The 16979-nt window shown below is 43.2% G+C and overlaps 1 protein-coding gene across 1 annotated transcript; it reads left to right on the top strand.

Moving 5' to 3' along the window:
* Positions 1-3320: 3320 nt before the first annotated feature.
* lg10h4orf54 (linkage group 10 C4orf54 homolog) lies at positions 3321-14582 on the top strand. The gene is made up of 2 exons (XM_024434762.2): positions 3321-8300; positions 11754-14582. Exon 1 carries the CDS (start codon positions 3453-3455, stop codon positions 8274-8276), a length of 4824 nt encoding a protein of 1607 aa, XP_024290530.2. The 5' UTR covers positions 3321-3452; the 3' UTR covers positions 8277-8300; positions 11754-14582.
* The last annotated feature ends 2397 nt before the right edge of the window (positions 14583-16979 follow it).

Genomic DNA, 16979 nt, shown 5'->3' with positions numbered 1-16979 from the left:
TCAGCTGAGCTTCTCAGTCATTTTTCGTTAACCTCACGCAAGTCAACGAAGTCTGTCTTTTGAACATCCATTGCGATTGATAGTTCCTCAGTATTTGTTAAATCTTTCCTACATGTTTCCTACACTCCCGGGCTCGATCATCACCGAGCCTCAGTGTGATAGAGCCAAATATCATGATCTGATTATCCCATATATCCAGTGGAAAAGTCTTTAAAAAAAAACAGCTGTCTGTCCCGAGCTTACTGGCACAGGAAACTCTGAGGGCATGGGATAGGCTAGTTGATACAATGTTGCAAGTTCACAAGTGTCAGCTTCTGGCCAGACCCAGTGATGATTTGATACCAGCAATAGCCAAGTCAAGACAGATGGAAAGGGAGGGAGGCAGGCAGGCAGGGTGGAGAGATGAATGTTATTGAATGGACCAGAATTTTCATTAGGATATTTTACACTGTTTTTATTTTGTCGGGTTTAGGCCTATGTATTTTACTTAGTTGATGATGGAAGTTATAGGCCTACTGCTGCATTGGCCTATAGGCTGAGTTATATGCTCTAATTTCTTTAGCCGCCAATGGATGATAGTCTATCAATGTGTCTGTATGGCAGAGGCTGGTGCTCTCACCATAGTTAAATTTGAACTTTTAGATTGTATCATCGATTGATGAGGAAAAAAACTTTTTTTTAAATCAATTTTAGAAAAAGGTTGGAACCTAACAAAATGTGGAAAAAGTCAAGGGGTCTGAATACTTTCCGAATGCCCTGTATGTCGGTATTCGAACAGTAAAGTCTTTGTCATCAATACAGTTGCTACTATCTTTATTTCACTTGCTGAAAAAAACTCTTGCAAACCAGGAACATTCCCAGGACATTGGCTAACATTCGCAATAAGTTATAGTTGTGGTTTTATCTAACATAAAGATGATAACATCCCAAACATTCAAAGAATGTTTTTGACAACAAAATGTGTTTTTTAATTTAAAAAAAATATTTTAAATGTCCTTGGAATGTTCTCCTAATGTTCAATTAAATGTGTGCACAACATCAGTAACAATCACCCCAGAACATTCCCCAAATGCTCTCTTTATGTTTCCAGGTAATGTAATAACACAATATACTAGTAATGTTTTTAAATCTCATTGCTGCAATAAAATGTGACAGCAATTATGTATGATACTACAAAAAAAATATTATAATAATCTAAATTATATGAGAGCAAAATAGTCCCATAACATCAACGATCCACCATGGGCCTACAGAGTGGCGCAGTGGTCTAAGGCACTGCATCGCAGCTAGAGATTCCAGGCTCTGTCGCAGCCGGCCGCGAGCGGGAGACCCCATGGGGCTCGCGCACAATTGGCCCAGCGTCGTCCGGGCCAGGGGAGGGTTTGGCCGGCAGCGATGTCCTTGTCCCATCATGCACTAGGGACTCCTGTGGTGAGGCGGGCGCAGTGCACGCTGACATGGTCGCCAGGTGTACGGTGTTTCCTCTGACACATTGGTGCGGCTGGCTTCTGGGTTAACTGGGCATTGCGTCAAGAAGCCGTGTGGCTTGGTTGGGTTGTGTTTTGGAGGACGGACGGCTCTCCACCTTCGCCACTCCCGAGTCCGTACGGGAGTTGTAACGATGAGACAAGACTGTAACTACCAAATGGATACCACAAAATTGGGGAGAATATAGGGTAAACAAATTAAAAATAAACAGATCCACCATATTTTACAGTAGGTATGTGGTACTTTTCTGCATATTCCTCACTTTTTGACACCAAACCCACCGCTGGTGTGCGTGGCCAGAGAACTGTATTTTCATGTCATCTGATCATAGCACCAGTTCAAATAAAAGTACCAATGCTGTTTAGCAAACTCCAGGCAGTGCTGTAGTCAGATGACATGGAAATAGAGCTCTTTGTCTATTTTGCTTCCACTGGTCCTGGGGCCCTTGTTAAGGTCAACGGCATCATGAAATGTACCAAGTACCAGGTTGCTAGACTTTTGAAAACAGAGCTGCCAATAATATTGACACCTATATGTTTTGTATTTATTTGTATTACTTGTTAAACAAAATCAATTTCTCTGAGCAATTGTGCTAGTATAAAATAAAATAATTTCAATTTTTTTTTGCATACAATATAGCTCAGTATTTGAATGATTTATTTTATACAGTCTTTTTTGCTCATCTTTATGAAGGGTGTCAATATATTTGCAGGTGACTGTATGCTTAGCAGATTGAATTTACGGAGGCGGTCCTCAGGAGCTGTCCGGCGCTGAAATGGTTCTGAATCGGTCACTTTTGAACAGAACACAGCAAAAAAAAATGTTATACTGAAAATCACTATCTTAAAATCTAGCCTTAATTTGATACATATTACATGTCAAGAGACATTTGTGTATTTGTGTACAAAATAAAAAAAATACGATATTGAGTGTTAATTTCATGATTTAATATATGGTCTGTAATGACTGTCATTCGCCTAAGCAATGTAATTATTTTTCAACACAAATAACTATTCATTGATACTGGAAGTAGAGAATAAAACAATTGAGTAGGTTCATTGAGATGCAACCGTGCATATTCACCATTGCCTGTGCGTATCAGCAAAACATTACTGTCCTATTGCCATATACCTTCAAGCAAAGCTTACAACGTGACTATCCTATTCCCACCCAGTGACACGCATCTCACTTTTAGTCTTAAAATAATTATCATGTGGCTTAAAATGCCGTGCATAAAAGTGTGATAATACACTTAGGCGTTTACAAGCATTTACATTCAGTTCTAAATCCCTCCCAGTCATTCCCACTGGGCACATACTGGTTGAATCAACGTTGTTTCCACGTAATTTCAATTACGTTGAACCAAGGTGGAATAGATGTTGAATTGACGCCTGTGCCCAGTGGGTTGTTTGCACTTGGGTGGTATGTCTGTGAGACAGCCTTGTCTCTGGTGTGAAACTAAACACGCTGCACATAACCGAGGTTAAAAATAGCCGTTTTAACATTTCGTCACTATTTCTATATGTGTGTATTGTTACGACTATTTGCAACGGGTCCGTCCCATCACACAATGCCTATTCTGTTCATCTCCCAAGTTCAGACTTGGAGTTGGAGCAACTCAAAATATCCATTATACAGTAGGCCTATAGCTTAATGTGTTAATTTTGTTCACGCCTGTGGAAGCGCGCACCGGTTCAGAAATAGCTAATCATTTTAGATGCTTTATGCTTCCAGTATGGAATGTCTGTAGTGCCGGCGTGTCCAATGGCATCCGAAGTGACAGTCCGGAGTGCCACTGTTGGCCAGAGGCGCCGCGCACAGCAATACCTCCACTAGGATCCTGTGGTTGATTCTCTGGACATCAGGGAGTGAAGTAGGGAATCCTGGGGACCTCTACCTCTATTGTTTCTTTTCTATCTTATGCCAAATGTAAAATAGACAGCATAAAAGGCGTGCATAATGCAATGGAAACAATGGACGCGTCCGACAAAAATCGAATTTACCCAAAGTCCACCGTCGTGTTAAAAAAGCGCATGCAAGATATCACGGATACCACTGGGAGGCAAGAAGAATCGAAGTACGTTGAATTGAATGATTTACTTGACATAGATACAGACGACACGAACACTGTCACCGGTGAGGGGAGCCAAATGGCGATTGACGAGGGCAACGGTGGCTCGAGAGCAGAAGAGAAAACTTCTGGAGACGGAGACCTGATGAGTAAGGTGACTGATCATATCAACGGCGACAAATTAAAGGAGGATATTAACACAAAGGAGTGTGCCAAGGGCTATCTATCAGGGTTTCTTGGAACTGTCTGCTTCTCTGAGGTTCCTAACCTGAATGAAAACATGATGGACTCTCCCGAATCCCCTAGATACGTTGGTAATAGGGAGGTCACCGCGGAGTGGACACCGGAAAAGGACGCGTTTGAGGATGTAGAAAATATGCCAATTGACAATGAAGATTTACAATATACTGACATGTTAAGCGGGCAAAGTGAATCGGATGATGATGTGAGCTTGGTGCTGACCGGTGATTGTGAAGATTGCGTGCCTTGCAGTACCGTGGAGGATGAGCCTCATTACATAACCACGCACGAGATCCAGCTCTCCGAGCTTTCAGATCACGATGTCGATAATGATATCGGACAGGAGTGGGATGATAACCAGATCTACTCTTTTGTAGATTATGCTGCTTTTGACGGCGATGGAACGATGGCAGGAAGAGAGAAGAGGGTGAAAAGCAATCAGGGTCAGGCTAATAGCGGTGCGGCAGTCAGCACTAAGCTGGAAAGTGATCTCGGGGACAGGGACAAGTGCGCCATCTCAGATGAAAGTCTGTCAAAGAACCAAAATAATGTTATAGGACAGATCCACCTGTCAATCAAAACGACTTCTCGAGCTATAAATGAGCCTAGCGACGTCCAAGAAAATGAAAATATTACTTGTCATGCCAAGCACGCCGGAGACATGAGTCGCTACGTTTTTAGAGGAGCTGGTGATGCAAATACGGAGAATGTCTGTGATAGCGCTAAGTGTTTCATAGCCGCCCCCGGACGCTTGCACTTTGGCAAGAATTTAAAAGGCAAAGATGTTAACGACTATTCCAGCGGTGCGTCCAGCGCCGTCAGTGAACTTGACGATGCGGATAAGGAAGTGCGCAACTTGACTGCCAGAGCGTTCAAGAGTTTAGCATACCCTTATTTTGATGCCATCAATTTCAGTACCTCCAGCGAGTCCTCCGCCTCCGAGCTGGGGTTGAACAGGTGGTCAACTTTTGTTGACCTTAAATATGGCAACATGAACATGTCTCAGGGACGCGAACCAAACACAGGGTCTCATAAAAGTTCCACGCCATCCTCTGAAATTGCTAAGAATAAAGACAATAAAGGATATAAGGGTTTGGCATTGGCTAGTACTAAACCGCCCCCGAACAAGCTCTTTGCATTGAATGGTGCTCTTTCTGGTCCCTATAACGCCTCTTCTGCAGCAAAGAAACTTGAGCTTATGGGAAAATTTGGGACGGGGCACGGTGGAGTTATCACGCTCACAGAAACATTAAATATTCGTTGTAATGTCAAATCAGGGCTGCCTGGGAGTGAAAGGCGCTCGAAATTTGCACAAAACGTAACAGGATCACGTTCCACAGATGAAGTTACCAGCACCTTGCCAAGCGGCCAGGGGAATGAGGCCAGCAGGCAACCCTGTAATGCAGGGGAAACCATGGAAGGCACACACAAGAAAGCAATATTCGCCTCGAGCCTTCTTAAAAATGTAATTTCTAAGAAAATGCAGTTTGAGCAGGAGCGCAAAATGGAGAGGGGGGAGATACGCGAGTCCTATCACGCTCCATCTCACTGCCTTCTCCGACAAGAGCCTGAAATTGCGCACATGGAGAGGGAGAGGGCTACACCGAAAGAGTCCAAGGATTTCCAAAGGCAAAGCCCGAAATACTCAGAGGCGAGTTCTGACTTAACTATTGTTTGTGTCGATGAACTAGGGGACTTAGTGGACACTAGCTCGTGCGATGCCAAGGACGAATGTCGGAGACAAGACACTTTAACTCTTGCACCAGAAACTAATTTAGCGTCGACAAATGAAGTAGGATTCGATACTAAAAAAGGAGCATTCGAAGTGGCCAACAACACACTGCTACGCAGCCAAAATAGCGCATTCAGATCCTGGAGGGACGGTGAGCTAGAGTTTCAAAAGGAACATATAAACGATAAAACTCCGGAGGGGAAACCGTCTTCGTCCAACGACAACCAGGGGGAAACGGACTTGTACACCGATTCAGGCAACAGTGAGCTAACCAAAATTTTACATTTGTTTGTGCCAAGTATCCAACAACTGTCCAATGAGAGAGAAGTTTCAAAGCAGCTGCCGACTATGAATTATTCGACCCGCGCTGCCGCGGATCAAGGAGAGGGAGGAGGTATGAAATTACGCGCCACCAACACCCAATACGTCGCTGGTCCGAGGAGTGTGGTAACATCCAAATCACCCGAAATTAAAATCAGTTTACGGAGTGTAAAAGAAAACAAAAGCGACCCGTTCAACGTTGCAAAGCGGGTGCCTTCCAATATAGGCTGCAACTCAGTCAACCTGAAAAAGGCAGGCGACGAGTCCAGATGTCAAGCGCTCGCCGCAGCGTTGAAGGGTGAGTCCTCCGAAAAAGTACCACACTTCACGGTCAGAGACATACGAGACCACAGGGGCAAGCTGCAAACACCTATACACCAAGTTAGAGACGTGCGTAAATTGGTTAAAAGTTCTTATCACTTTGTGTCGTTGGATAATAACGCCACCGCCGGCGACCTTAACTCAGATCAAAAGCTTTTCAAACAGGGGTCTTATCGAAACCCTGCGTCGCTTTCCCCCATAGTAATAAAGTGTCAGTCTGTGAATACCAATACCAATGGGAATGGGAAGCAATCTGGAAATCTAACTGGGTATTCTAAATCTAGACTCAACGAGGATTTATTTGAAGTTGACAGGTCATCACCCCAGCAAGAGGGCACCAAAAGCGACTTCCACCAACCGACATGGAGAGCGCCATTATACAATACAAAACAACTGAAAGGTGATTCTTCTGAAGGCCCCATTGGACTTGTAATTGAAACCAGAACAGCTTCTAGAAGACAGGATAAAACACCTGACATCGGTGACAAGGCAAAACCTGAGTGTAAAATGTCCAACGTGGGTGCCTTCGAGAAATTACAGGCTGCAGTCAAAACCATGGAGCAGTTGTATGTTTTTGATAGAAATGAGTGGAAGAGGAAATCAGAGCCACACTCCATATTATCAGACAGTCATCTGCTCTCTCTCATATCCAGCGAGGAGCATGGGCCAGAGGAGGAAGGAGTGAATGTGGCCAATGCCATGACCGTGCCAACATTTAACATGGACAAGCTCATCCGGAGAGACTCATACCTTAACTCTGACAAATCCCTGCCTGCTACGACCGCCTTGCCCGTTTGCGAAAAGACACCACCCAAACGAGAGGAGAAAGAACCCCTGAAGACTTTTCACATTCCCATCAGCCAGGATGTGCCCAAATCCCTGGCTCAGCTAGGTGGAACACCAATGGGTACCAATAATGTGTTTAATGTCAGCTCCATGGCTTCAGGAAACCCCCCCACAAATAACAATAACAAGGCATCATCACAGCCACATGCTGCATCACAATCACCTTACTGCAAAGGCTTCAGCCCAGTGTCTCCTAAACTTCCGGTGTCAGTGAAAATCTCCCAGCAGCTCAGAAAGGCAGAGGAGAGACAGAGAGAGAGACAGAGGGAGAGACAGAGGGAGACGGCCAACAGTATGAAGGCAGACATGCCCTTCCAGTTCAGCAGAGCTTCAGTCGAGCACGAAAACTATCTCACCATCCCCGTCAAGTCTCATGCCACCAGCGCCAAGCAAACCGCTGTGTCCGCTGGCGGTGGATGTGAGAAGACAGCAATCTACACCTTCCCCGCCACTGGCGCCAAGACCCAGATGGCCAGCCCACCCGGTTATTGCGGCGCCAGGAGGCAGGAAGAGACCCGACTTTCCCCACAGAAACGCTCCACCATCGTCATGGAGACGAGAGCACAGGACACGCCAACTGCCACCATCTACCACATGCCCATGGCTCAGAGCATGGCGTCCACCCAACCACAGATGTACTGCTTTTCCCCAACCATGTCCCCACAAGCCATCCCCCAGATCGACCACTACCAGCGCACCCAGAGAAAGATGCTATTTGACCCCAGTACAGGGAACTACTACCTGGTGGACACCCCCGTCCAGCAGGCCACCCGCCGCCTTTTCGACCCCGAGACGGGCCAGTATGTGGACGTGCCCATGTCCCAGCAGCCCATGTCTCCCATGTCCATGTCCATGCCCCAAATGCCGCCCATGCCCATGCCCATCTCGCCTTTAGCCCTGAGTCCCGGCTCCTATGGCCCCACCTACATGATCTACCCAGGCTTCATACCCGCCATGCCCAGCACGCCTACCCTGATCCCCACTAGAATGCAGTCGCAGCTCTCCATGCCGTTGGAGCAGGAAGAGTCCGGAAACAAAGGCGGTTCCTCCCAGCCAGACTACATGGACATGGAGAGTCCTTACTACATGGCCACAGGGTCTGGGAAGTCTCCCTTGGCTGGAGGCTCCAGTATGGGCCACGTCCAGCAGCAGGGCAGGCCGGGGGTCCAGGGCTTCACCTCCCAGCAGGGACCACGCATCATCGCCCCGCCCTCTTTCGATGGGACCACCATGAGCTTTGTGGTGGAGCACAGGTAAACGGCAGGACCTGTCACATGATACGTAAGTGATTTTTTTGAGTTCTCTATCATATAGTATGGCTGCATTAAGACAGGCAGCCCTTGTTATATTTCTTTCTTCTCACTAATCAGCGTAATTTACATCCTAATTATGACAGTATAATTGACAATCTTAATCACTTGCACACCAATGTATCTTTCCCTACACTATAATGGAGTAAAACATCTATGGATATTGTTCCAGGTGATTGTTGGTGTCAAGTCTTAGGCTATTTTAAGGGAAGATTGATGGGTGACATTTCAGTCCCAAAAAACACAATAATGCTGTTTCAAATGAATAAGTCGGGATCATAGAATAGAAGAACATCTTAACTGCAAAAATACTCCATCTTCTTAACTACAAAAATACTCCATCTTCTTAACTACAAAAATATGTGTCTAGGCCGAGACGTCTTGTACAAACCAGTTCCACTGTAAACACGTCCTTACAGTTCAAGAGGTACAGTATTTTCCCAGGTGGGAGCCTTTGAACCAGTTAATTAACATATAATTTAATTGATTTATTTATCCATTATTTTACCAGGTAAGTTGACTTAGAACATTTCTCATTTGCAGCAACGACCTGGGGAATAGTTACAGGGGAGAGGAGGGGGATGAATGAGCCAATTGTAAACTGGGGATTATTAGGTGACCGTGATGGTTTGAGGGCCATCATTACTGCAGGTAATAACGTGTGTAGACAGGGACAGAAGGTGTTGCAGGTGACCTGAAGCCCCGTGTTTATGAGCCTGTTGGCATTCCGCAACAGTTATTTATTCGAGTAAAGGGAATTAAAAGGTGGTAACCCACACCTGAGTAACGCAACTCTAGCATGCACAACCTTTTGAACTTTAACCTCTTTCCAGACCTGGTATCAAAACAGCTCTGTTTAAAACAAGTGACATTAACCACCTGCTATTTTTAAGCATGCTGTTTGGGATGAAGGATACAGTTCTATTCGGCTAAGGCAAGCCCATTTCACCTGCAGACATGCCTCTCTTGCAGTGTTTCTCAACTCCGGACCTAGGTTGCACACTTGTATGCTAGCCCTGCTCAAGCATGCCTGATTCAACCGTTGAACTCAACACCAGGCCCTTTATATGTTGAATCAGGTGTGCTTGAACTTGGCTGGAACATGTGCAACCTTGGGAGTGGGATGTTCAAGGGACGGAGTTAAGAAACACTGTTTACACACATCTCAAAGTATACTCGCTGCTTCCAGTAACATAATTATGTGTCATATTAAAACTATCAAGAATAATATCAGGGATAGGAGACCTGGGCTGGCCCAGAGGGGCATTGGTTGGTGTTTGCTGGGGAAGGGGAAGAGGCGTGGCCAGGCCAGCATAGCTAGGGGGCCAGGGGAGGGAGGGAAAGGTCAGTGCGATGCAAGGCACTTGTTGTGCTGATACAGGGGTAGGCCAGCTGCTGCTGGAAATCAAGGCTCTTGGCTGTGGCAACGCAGGGCTGCAACGGCGTCAACCTTTTTATAGGACACAGTCACGCAGAAGGGAAAAAGTGAGAAGTGGACCATCATCTCCGGCACTCAGCCATTACATAAACAAATCATGGGCACATACAGTACCAGCAGGGACACAAGCACAGCAGACAATTAGATTGGGACTTCCCCTACCCAACTAAAAAGTTTTATACCAAGTACACTACATGGCCAAAGGTGTGTGGACACCCTTTCATATTAGGGGATTCGGCTATTTCAGCCACACCCATTGCTGACAGGTGTATAAAATCGAGCACCCCGCCATGCAATCTCCATAGACAAACATTGGCAGTAGACTGGCCGTACTGAAAAGTGATTTTTAACGTGGCACCGTCATAGGATGCCACCGTTCCAACAAGTCAGTTCATCAAATTTCTGCCCTGCTAGAGCTGGCCCAATCAACTGTAAGTGCTGTTTGTGAAGTGAAGTGGAAACTTCTTGGAGCAACAACGACGCAGACGCGAAGTGGTAGGCCACACAAGCTCACAGAATGGGACTGCCGAATGCTGAAGCAGGTAATAATCGTCTGTCCTTGGTTGCAACACTCACTACCGAGTTTCAAACTGCCTCTGGAAGCAACGCCAGCACAAGAACTGTTCTTCGGGAGCTTCATGAAATGGGTTTCCATGGCCGAGCAGCCGCACAAGCTTAAGATCACCATGTGCAATGACAAGTGTCGACGGACGTGGTGTACAGCTCGCCGCCATTGGACTCTGGAGAAGTGGAAAAGCCTTCTCTGGAGTGATGAACCACTCTTCATCATCTGGCAGTCCGACTGACGAATCTGGGTTTGGCGGATGCCAGGAAAACGCTACCTGTCCCAATGCATAGTGCTAAATGTAAAGTTTTGTGGAGGAGGAATAATGGTCTGGGGCTGTTTTTCATGGTTCGGGCCCCTTAGTTCCAGTGAAGGGAAATCTTAACGCTACAGCATACAATGACATTCTAGGCGATTCTGTGATTCCAACTTTGTGGCAACAGTTTGTGGAAGGCCCTTTCCTGTTTTAGCATGAAATGCCCCCGTGCACAAAGTGAGGTCCATACAGAAATTGTTGAGATCGGTGTGGAACAACTTGACTGGCCTGCACAGAGCCATGACCTCAACACCACCGAACACCTTTGCGATGAATTGGAAAGCTGACTGCGAGCCAGGTCTAATCACCCAACATCAGTGCCCGACCTCACTAATTCTCTTGTAACTGAATGGAAGCAAGTTCCCACAGCAATGTTCCAACATCTAGTGGAAAGCCTTCCCAGCAGAGTGGAGGCTGTTATAGCAGCGAAGGAGGGACCATCTACATATTAATGCCCATGATTTTGGAATTAGATGTTTGACGAGCAGGTGTCCACATACCCCTTGGTTATGGTTATAATACAAGGACTATTAATGTTAATTGCAGAAAAATGTTATGTTGTAATTCCTGCAGTTCATTGTTTTTTTGGGGGGGAATACTTTATTTGAAGGATATTTATTTCCATACATGCCACATTAATTTGTAGCAGTAAATAAGCATGATTCTTTAGGTATACTCTTAAAAAAGGGTTCCAAAAGGGTTCTTCAGCTGTCCCCATAGGAGAACTCTTTTTAGTTCCAGGTAAAACCCTTTTTGGTTTCAGGTAGAACCCTTTTGGGTTCCATGTAGAACCCACTGTGGAAAGGGTTTTACATGGAACCCAAAAGGATTCTACCTGGAACCAAAAAGGGTTCTTCAAAGGGTTATCCTATGGGGACAGCTGAAGAACCCTTTTAGGTTCTAGATAGTACCTTTTTTTCTTCAACTAAAGTGTTAACATTTTATGTAGGAACCATGACAAGTTTCCAGTTTCCTAATCCTAGTCTCCCATTATCTTGTGTTCTGTTTCCCACACAGGAGTGAATTTTGACATGCCCTGACTTGTTCTGTTTCCCACACATGAGTGAATTTTGACATGCTCTGACGTGTTCTGTTTCCCACATAGGAGTGACTTTTGACGTGTCCTGATGTGTTCTGGGCCCTCCAGTGCCACTAACCCTACCGTCTGGACTATTTGGTTCATGGTCATCACGGTTCTTGGTCATCTCAACCGACAGGATTGTTATTGCCTCACCTTTCTGAAGTAGGCTACCCACTCTATCCCCCTTTCTTTTCTTAACAACTCTGTGTTACATTTGGGAGTTTGGCAGAAATGTTTACTAGTTAATGTAGTTTTTTACCATGTGCTGTATATTTTATTTCCATGTTTGATTTTGGGTCATTTTGATTTGGTATTGCAATACTCATGCAATGCAATATAACCTCATGCAATCGTTCTCACAGGCATTGTCATGATAATCATTTTAATCTGTACATTGAATTAATAATAGTGATCATGTATTTTTACATAAGAAGAGCATGATTGTAAAACCCACCCTCCATTGGTTATTAATAAGATTAGGCTCCAAATCCATTCATGTGGGACCCCCAGCACTGCCCCTTTGTTCTAGCCCAGCATTAACACACCTGTGCCAACAAATCAAGGGTTGAGGAGTTAAATTAGGTGTGCAAGTGCTGGGCTAAAAATAAGTGCTCACTGAGAGGTTCCTAGGAATGGATTGGGAAACATGTTGTAGACATTTTCTTTGTCGCATTCTCCACACTAGAGGTCTATGTTCTAAAATGCACAACTTCCGGAAGGGTGCAGGTTGTCCCATTTATTTATTTTGCAAGTACATGAGGCATGACAGCACACTTGGACAGCACACTTGAACTAAGTCCTCAGGAGAATGGAAGAGGGCATATATCTCTCTTTGTATCTTTATTGACCTTGATCTGAACCTGTACTTGGCTTCCTCCCTTCTCTCTGTTACGGTGCCACCTGCTGTTTGCTTTCTCCCTGTTGGTGAGTTCAGTTCAGTACAGTATAATCTTGTATTGTTTTAATTGGTTAAAAAAACTATATGTTGCCAACAATATTAGCACTAAAAACAATTATGGTGGACATTCTATTTCCTTTCTGAACCTTGTTATTATTTTACTATTGAAAATGAATGAGCGCTTGTCTTGAAGACACATTATGCAATATGTGGTTTGGTTTGATATACTTCTACTGAAATTGGTATGTTGTTGCCTGTTTATCTTGGGTAATTGTTATTACTGTAATGTCATTAAGTGTTGACAATTTTGCCCTGTCACATTTAGGTGCTCTTAATGCAGGTAGCAAGCACTGTGAGTAAGAGGTGGATGTTTAGACATTTCATAAGGTTTCATAAAAACACAACTGAAGATTTGCGGTGTGGAAAGTATTCTTGATGTTTTTATAGTAACATGGATACAGTAATCTCACATTTATGAGTTGAAGTCTGTTTTGGACAAGTTGATGGGGCTTTCGCTGTATTTAAAAAATGTGTTTTCTTTCCAGACCCCCTATACAATATGTGCAAACATATTTGTTTTATATTGATGTGTACAGCAAACCACATGCTTTCGGGACTGCTGGCCAGTCCATCCATCTCTCTTCATAAGTATGTTTTGGGATTGCTGTTTGATATTTTTAAAGGTCCAAAAATAAACAAAAATAGCTGCTTAGCAAAGAGCAATTTCTTAATAAATAATTTTGCTAGGACTGTCTGGGAGTGGTGTGAGTGGGGAGGGGGAAATTGAAAACGAGCTGTTATTGGCAGAGAGGTTTGGAACTCTCTTTTTTATTTGTCTATTATTAACTAATTTACAGGCCAAAACTCTATCCCACCAAAACAGGCTGACATTTCAGGCGGTCTTTTCAAACATCTCTTACACTAAAAGAGCACGATCATAATTTTCACAGTATTATTCCAACCTAGTGTGGAAATATAGAAAATCACAGGCAAATCACATTTTTGCATGCATTGGGCCTTTAAAGTAACTGTCTAGTAAAAATCTAATTTAATGACTATGTTTTGTTGTTGATTTATCCAATACTCGTATTTGTGGCCAAAGCTGCAATTGGAGAAACAACGCTATAAACATGTATCTCAAACAGACCGTTTAAAGAGGAGGATGATGTCACCTTCCTGGGGAGGATGAGCTGGCCAATCTGCGATGTACTCGCATTCATATTTTTAATGAGCGGTATATGACCACACCATTCTGTTGTTGGGGTACGCCCACACCATTCCAACACAGAAAAACATACCTAATTACCATTTTTTTTATGGAAAACTATTTCACTCGTATTGTAATTAATAATTGGTCATATTTAATCGAAATCTGGAAACGCTGGACAGTTACTTTAATGCAGGATAATACACTTACACTATTTACTTCCATAATTTCACCTGTTTTCATCAATCATACAGATCTTCGTGAAAAAATATATTTGCAGCAGTGGATTGTTTCAGGGTTGGAATTTTTGTAATCCACTACATTTGATGAGTATTGCTGCAGAAAAAAAGGTTTAATCTTTGAGGCGTCATTGTGAAAGGTGTATACTAAATATTGGACAGAAGGACTGAAGAATGTTGTGAGGGTAGGAACAAGTCTAAAAATAATGGTTGAAGGGAGGAAGAGAAAGCGAGTGAAAAAAAATCACGTGTCTTTTAGATATTGAGGTCTCTCCTTACCTCTGACAATATGGACGGACCTAACGGAAAAGAAAATATAGATGTTTTGTGAAACAGCAAAGGAATTGAATATGCCTCTACTGGCCACAGGAAGTGTAGAAAACTAGCAGTTGAAGGAAACAAACAGACTTCTTTATGGTGTAAAATATATTGCTACTGCGAATGAATGTGTTTTTGCAAGCAAATGTACATTGAGACTTGTTTAATAAATTTGAAATACTTTTCCAGAACTTGGTCTCCTTTTCTCATTTATTCCAGTGGTGGAAAAGGTACCCAATTCCCATAATTGATGTCACGCTGATATAAAGGATTTGGAGACAGGCGCAGGACTACATCATCTGGGTTTTTAATACACCCCAAAAACAAACATGTCTACAAAACACTGGGATGTACCCAAACAAAAGAGCGAGGGTAAACCTCCTAGAACGACACCGGAGGAGACCCGTAATACACAACGCACAAAAACACGCAGCACCGGCTGAAACAACGCATAGGTACTCACACGACCAACGGCCATGGGAACAATAATTGACAGCCGAATGGGGGAACAATAATGGACAGCCGAATGGGGGGGAAAAGGGCACATAAATACAATTACTAATCAAGGAAATGGGCACCAGGTGTGCATAATGACACAGTTTCGGAGGGATCCATGACACTTGATTAAAAGTTAATATACCTCAATAGAAAATGACTCAAGTAAAAGTGAAAGTCTCCCCAAGTATTTGGTTTTAAATATGCTTAAGTATAAAAAGTAAAGTAAAAAATTTTTCAAATTCCTTATATTAAGAAAACCAATTTTCTTGTTTTTGTAATTTACGGATAGCCAGGGCACACTCCAACACTAAGACATAATTTACAAACTATGCATTTGTGTTTAGTGAGTCCGCCAAATGAGAGGCAGTAGGGATGACCAGGGATGTTCTCTTGATAAGTATGTGAATTGGACCATTTGTCAGGGAAAATGTATGGAGGTAAAAGTACATTATTTTCTTTAAGAATGTAGTGAAGAAAAAGTAAAAGTTGTCAAAAATAGTAAAGTAAAGTACAGATGCCCAACAAAAACTGCTTAAATAGTAATTTGAAGTATTTTTACTTAATTACTTTACACCATTGTTTGATACTGTATGTTATATAACATTTCTTCTTGATAGAAGTGAACAGAACACAGGTGTGGTAGTGAGTTAAAAAAAAGTGAATATTGATTACAATTTTAAATTGAAGAAATGGAATTCTCTTTATCACCCAAACAAATGAAGCTGCTGCTTCCATACATGCACCCTTTGAACTTTTAAGAGAAGGTGGAAAAGGTGAAGTTTTATACTTAGACCTCAGTAAATGGTATGTGTTCCTGTTATTCAGTATGTGTTTATGCGTTCTGGAAAGCCACTCACGAGAGAGTGAGTCAAGGTGCAGTAATGGGTGACTGAGTAGGTGAACCTTGAACTTTAAGTGAAAGAGCTATGCCATCATCATGTTAATCTGTGTATCTAGGTGTTCATTTAGAAAGATGATACTCTTTCTGGATTCATTTCAAAAGGCCATTAAAGCCCTATATGCAGACCACACACTATGCATAGGGCTCCTGATGAAAAACAAACAAAACAGTTTCAATGTTGAGAAAACACAAGGTGCACATTTGAAATATTGTAGTGCATCAGCAGTTTTCCTTCTTATGTCAGTCACAGACAGACCTAGCCATGAAGCATAGAGATGAACTAATGTAATCCCGAGTCATGTTTTGGGCCCATATGAAAATCTGCTTGTTGCATGGGTTGTGAGGTTGAGGGGGCCCAATAAAACCTCACTTGGCACCCCCAAACAGATACAGCCGGACTAAAATGTATGCACTCAAGTCCCAAAACATCTGCTATATGGCATATATTATTGAGTCGACTGTATATCATTACTTCACACAAAATTAAAACATGAATGAGCATTGCTCGAACACAATGAATGAGAAATACTTTTGGACAAATGGAAGGAGAGTATTTTCTGGAAGGTATATTTTTAAAGTATCAACAACATAAGTCAGACCATTCTCTCATTAGCCTGAGAGACATTACAAAACAAACCAGGACTTCCTGTGTCTAAAACTGTGAAAACAACATACTTTGAACAGCAGACCTGTGAGTTTCCGAAAATAATCTGCACCGTTTAATCATTACATCATCATTAAATCAAATCAAACTTTATTGACATAGAATGTTTTACAAACGTAAATGCATTACACATATTCATCTAAAATCCACTGCAAGAATGATTCAGAGTTGCCTTGCTTTCCTAATAGTGTTGTCCACATCCCTCCTTTTAATTCCCAATCCTCTGACAGAAGATCACCGTGGCTTCATTTTCTTAATTTCTTCCCTTTGTGGACTTTATCCACATGCTTCAGCAGAAGTGCCTTCTGTTTGAATCCGGTACCGCAGACCGATCAGCCATACTCTCCCGTGTAGGTCCCAATATGTTCAGCTAGGTGTCCCTTCTCATAGATGCTATTCCCGCAGTCATCACAGCTCAACGGTTTCTCTCTTGTGTGAGTCAGTTCATGCGTGGTTAGGTTCGACTTCACATTGAAGCTTTTCCCGCAGTCCCCACACCTAATTGGTTCTCTCCAGTGTGATCCT

This window comes from Oncorhynchus tshawytscha, linkage group LG10 (genome assembly GCF_018296145.1).
Source record: "Oncorhynchus tshawytscha isolate Ot180627B linkage group LG10, Otsh_v2.0, whole genome shotgun sequence".
NCBI lineage: Eukaryota > Metazoa > Chordata > Actinopteri > Salmoniformes > Salmonidae > Oncorhynchus > Oncorhynchus tshawytscha.
Note: the sequence above shows the minus strand (reverse complement) of the source record. Positions and strands in the feature narration are given on the sequence as shown.

Bases quoted from the DNA above. Each gene is read 5' to 3' on its own strand.
- lg10h4orf54 (XM_024434762.2), top strand. From the start codon at position 3,453: ATGGAAACAATGGACGCGTCCGACAAAAATCGAATTTACCCAAAGTCC.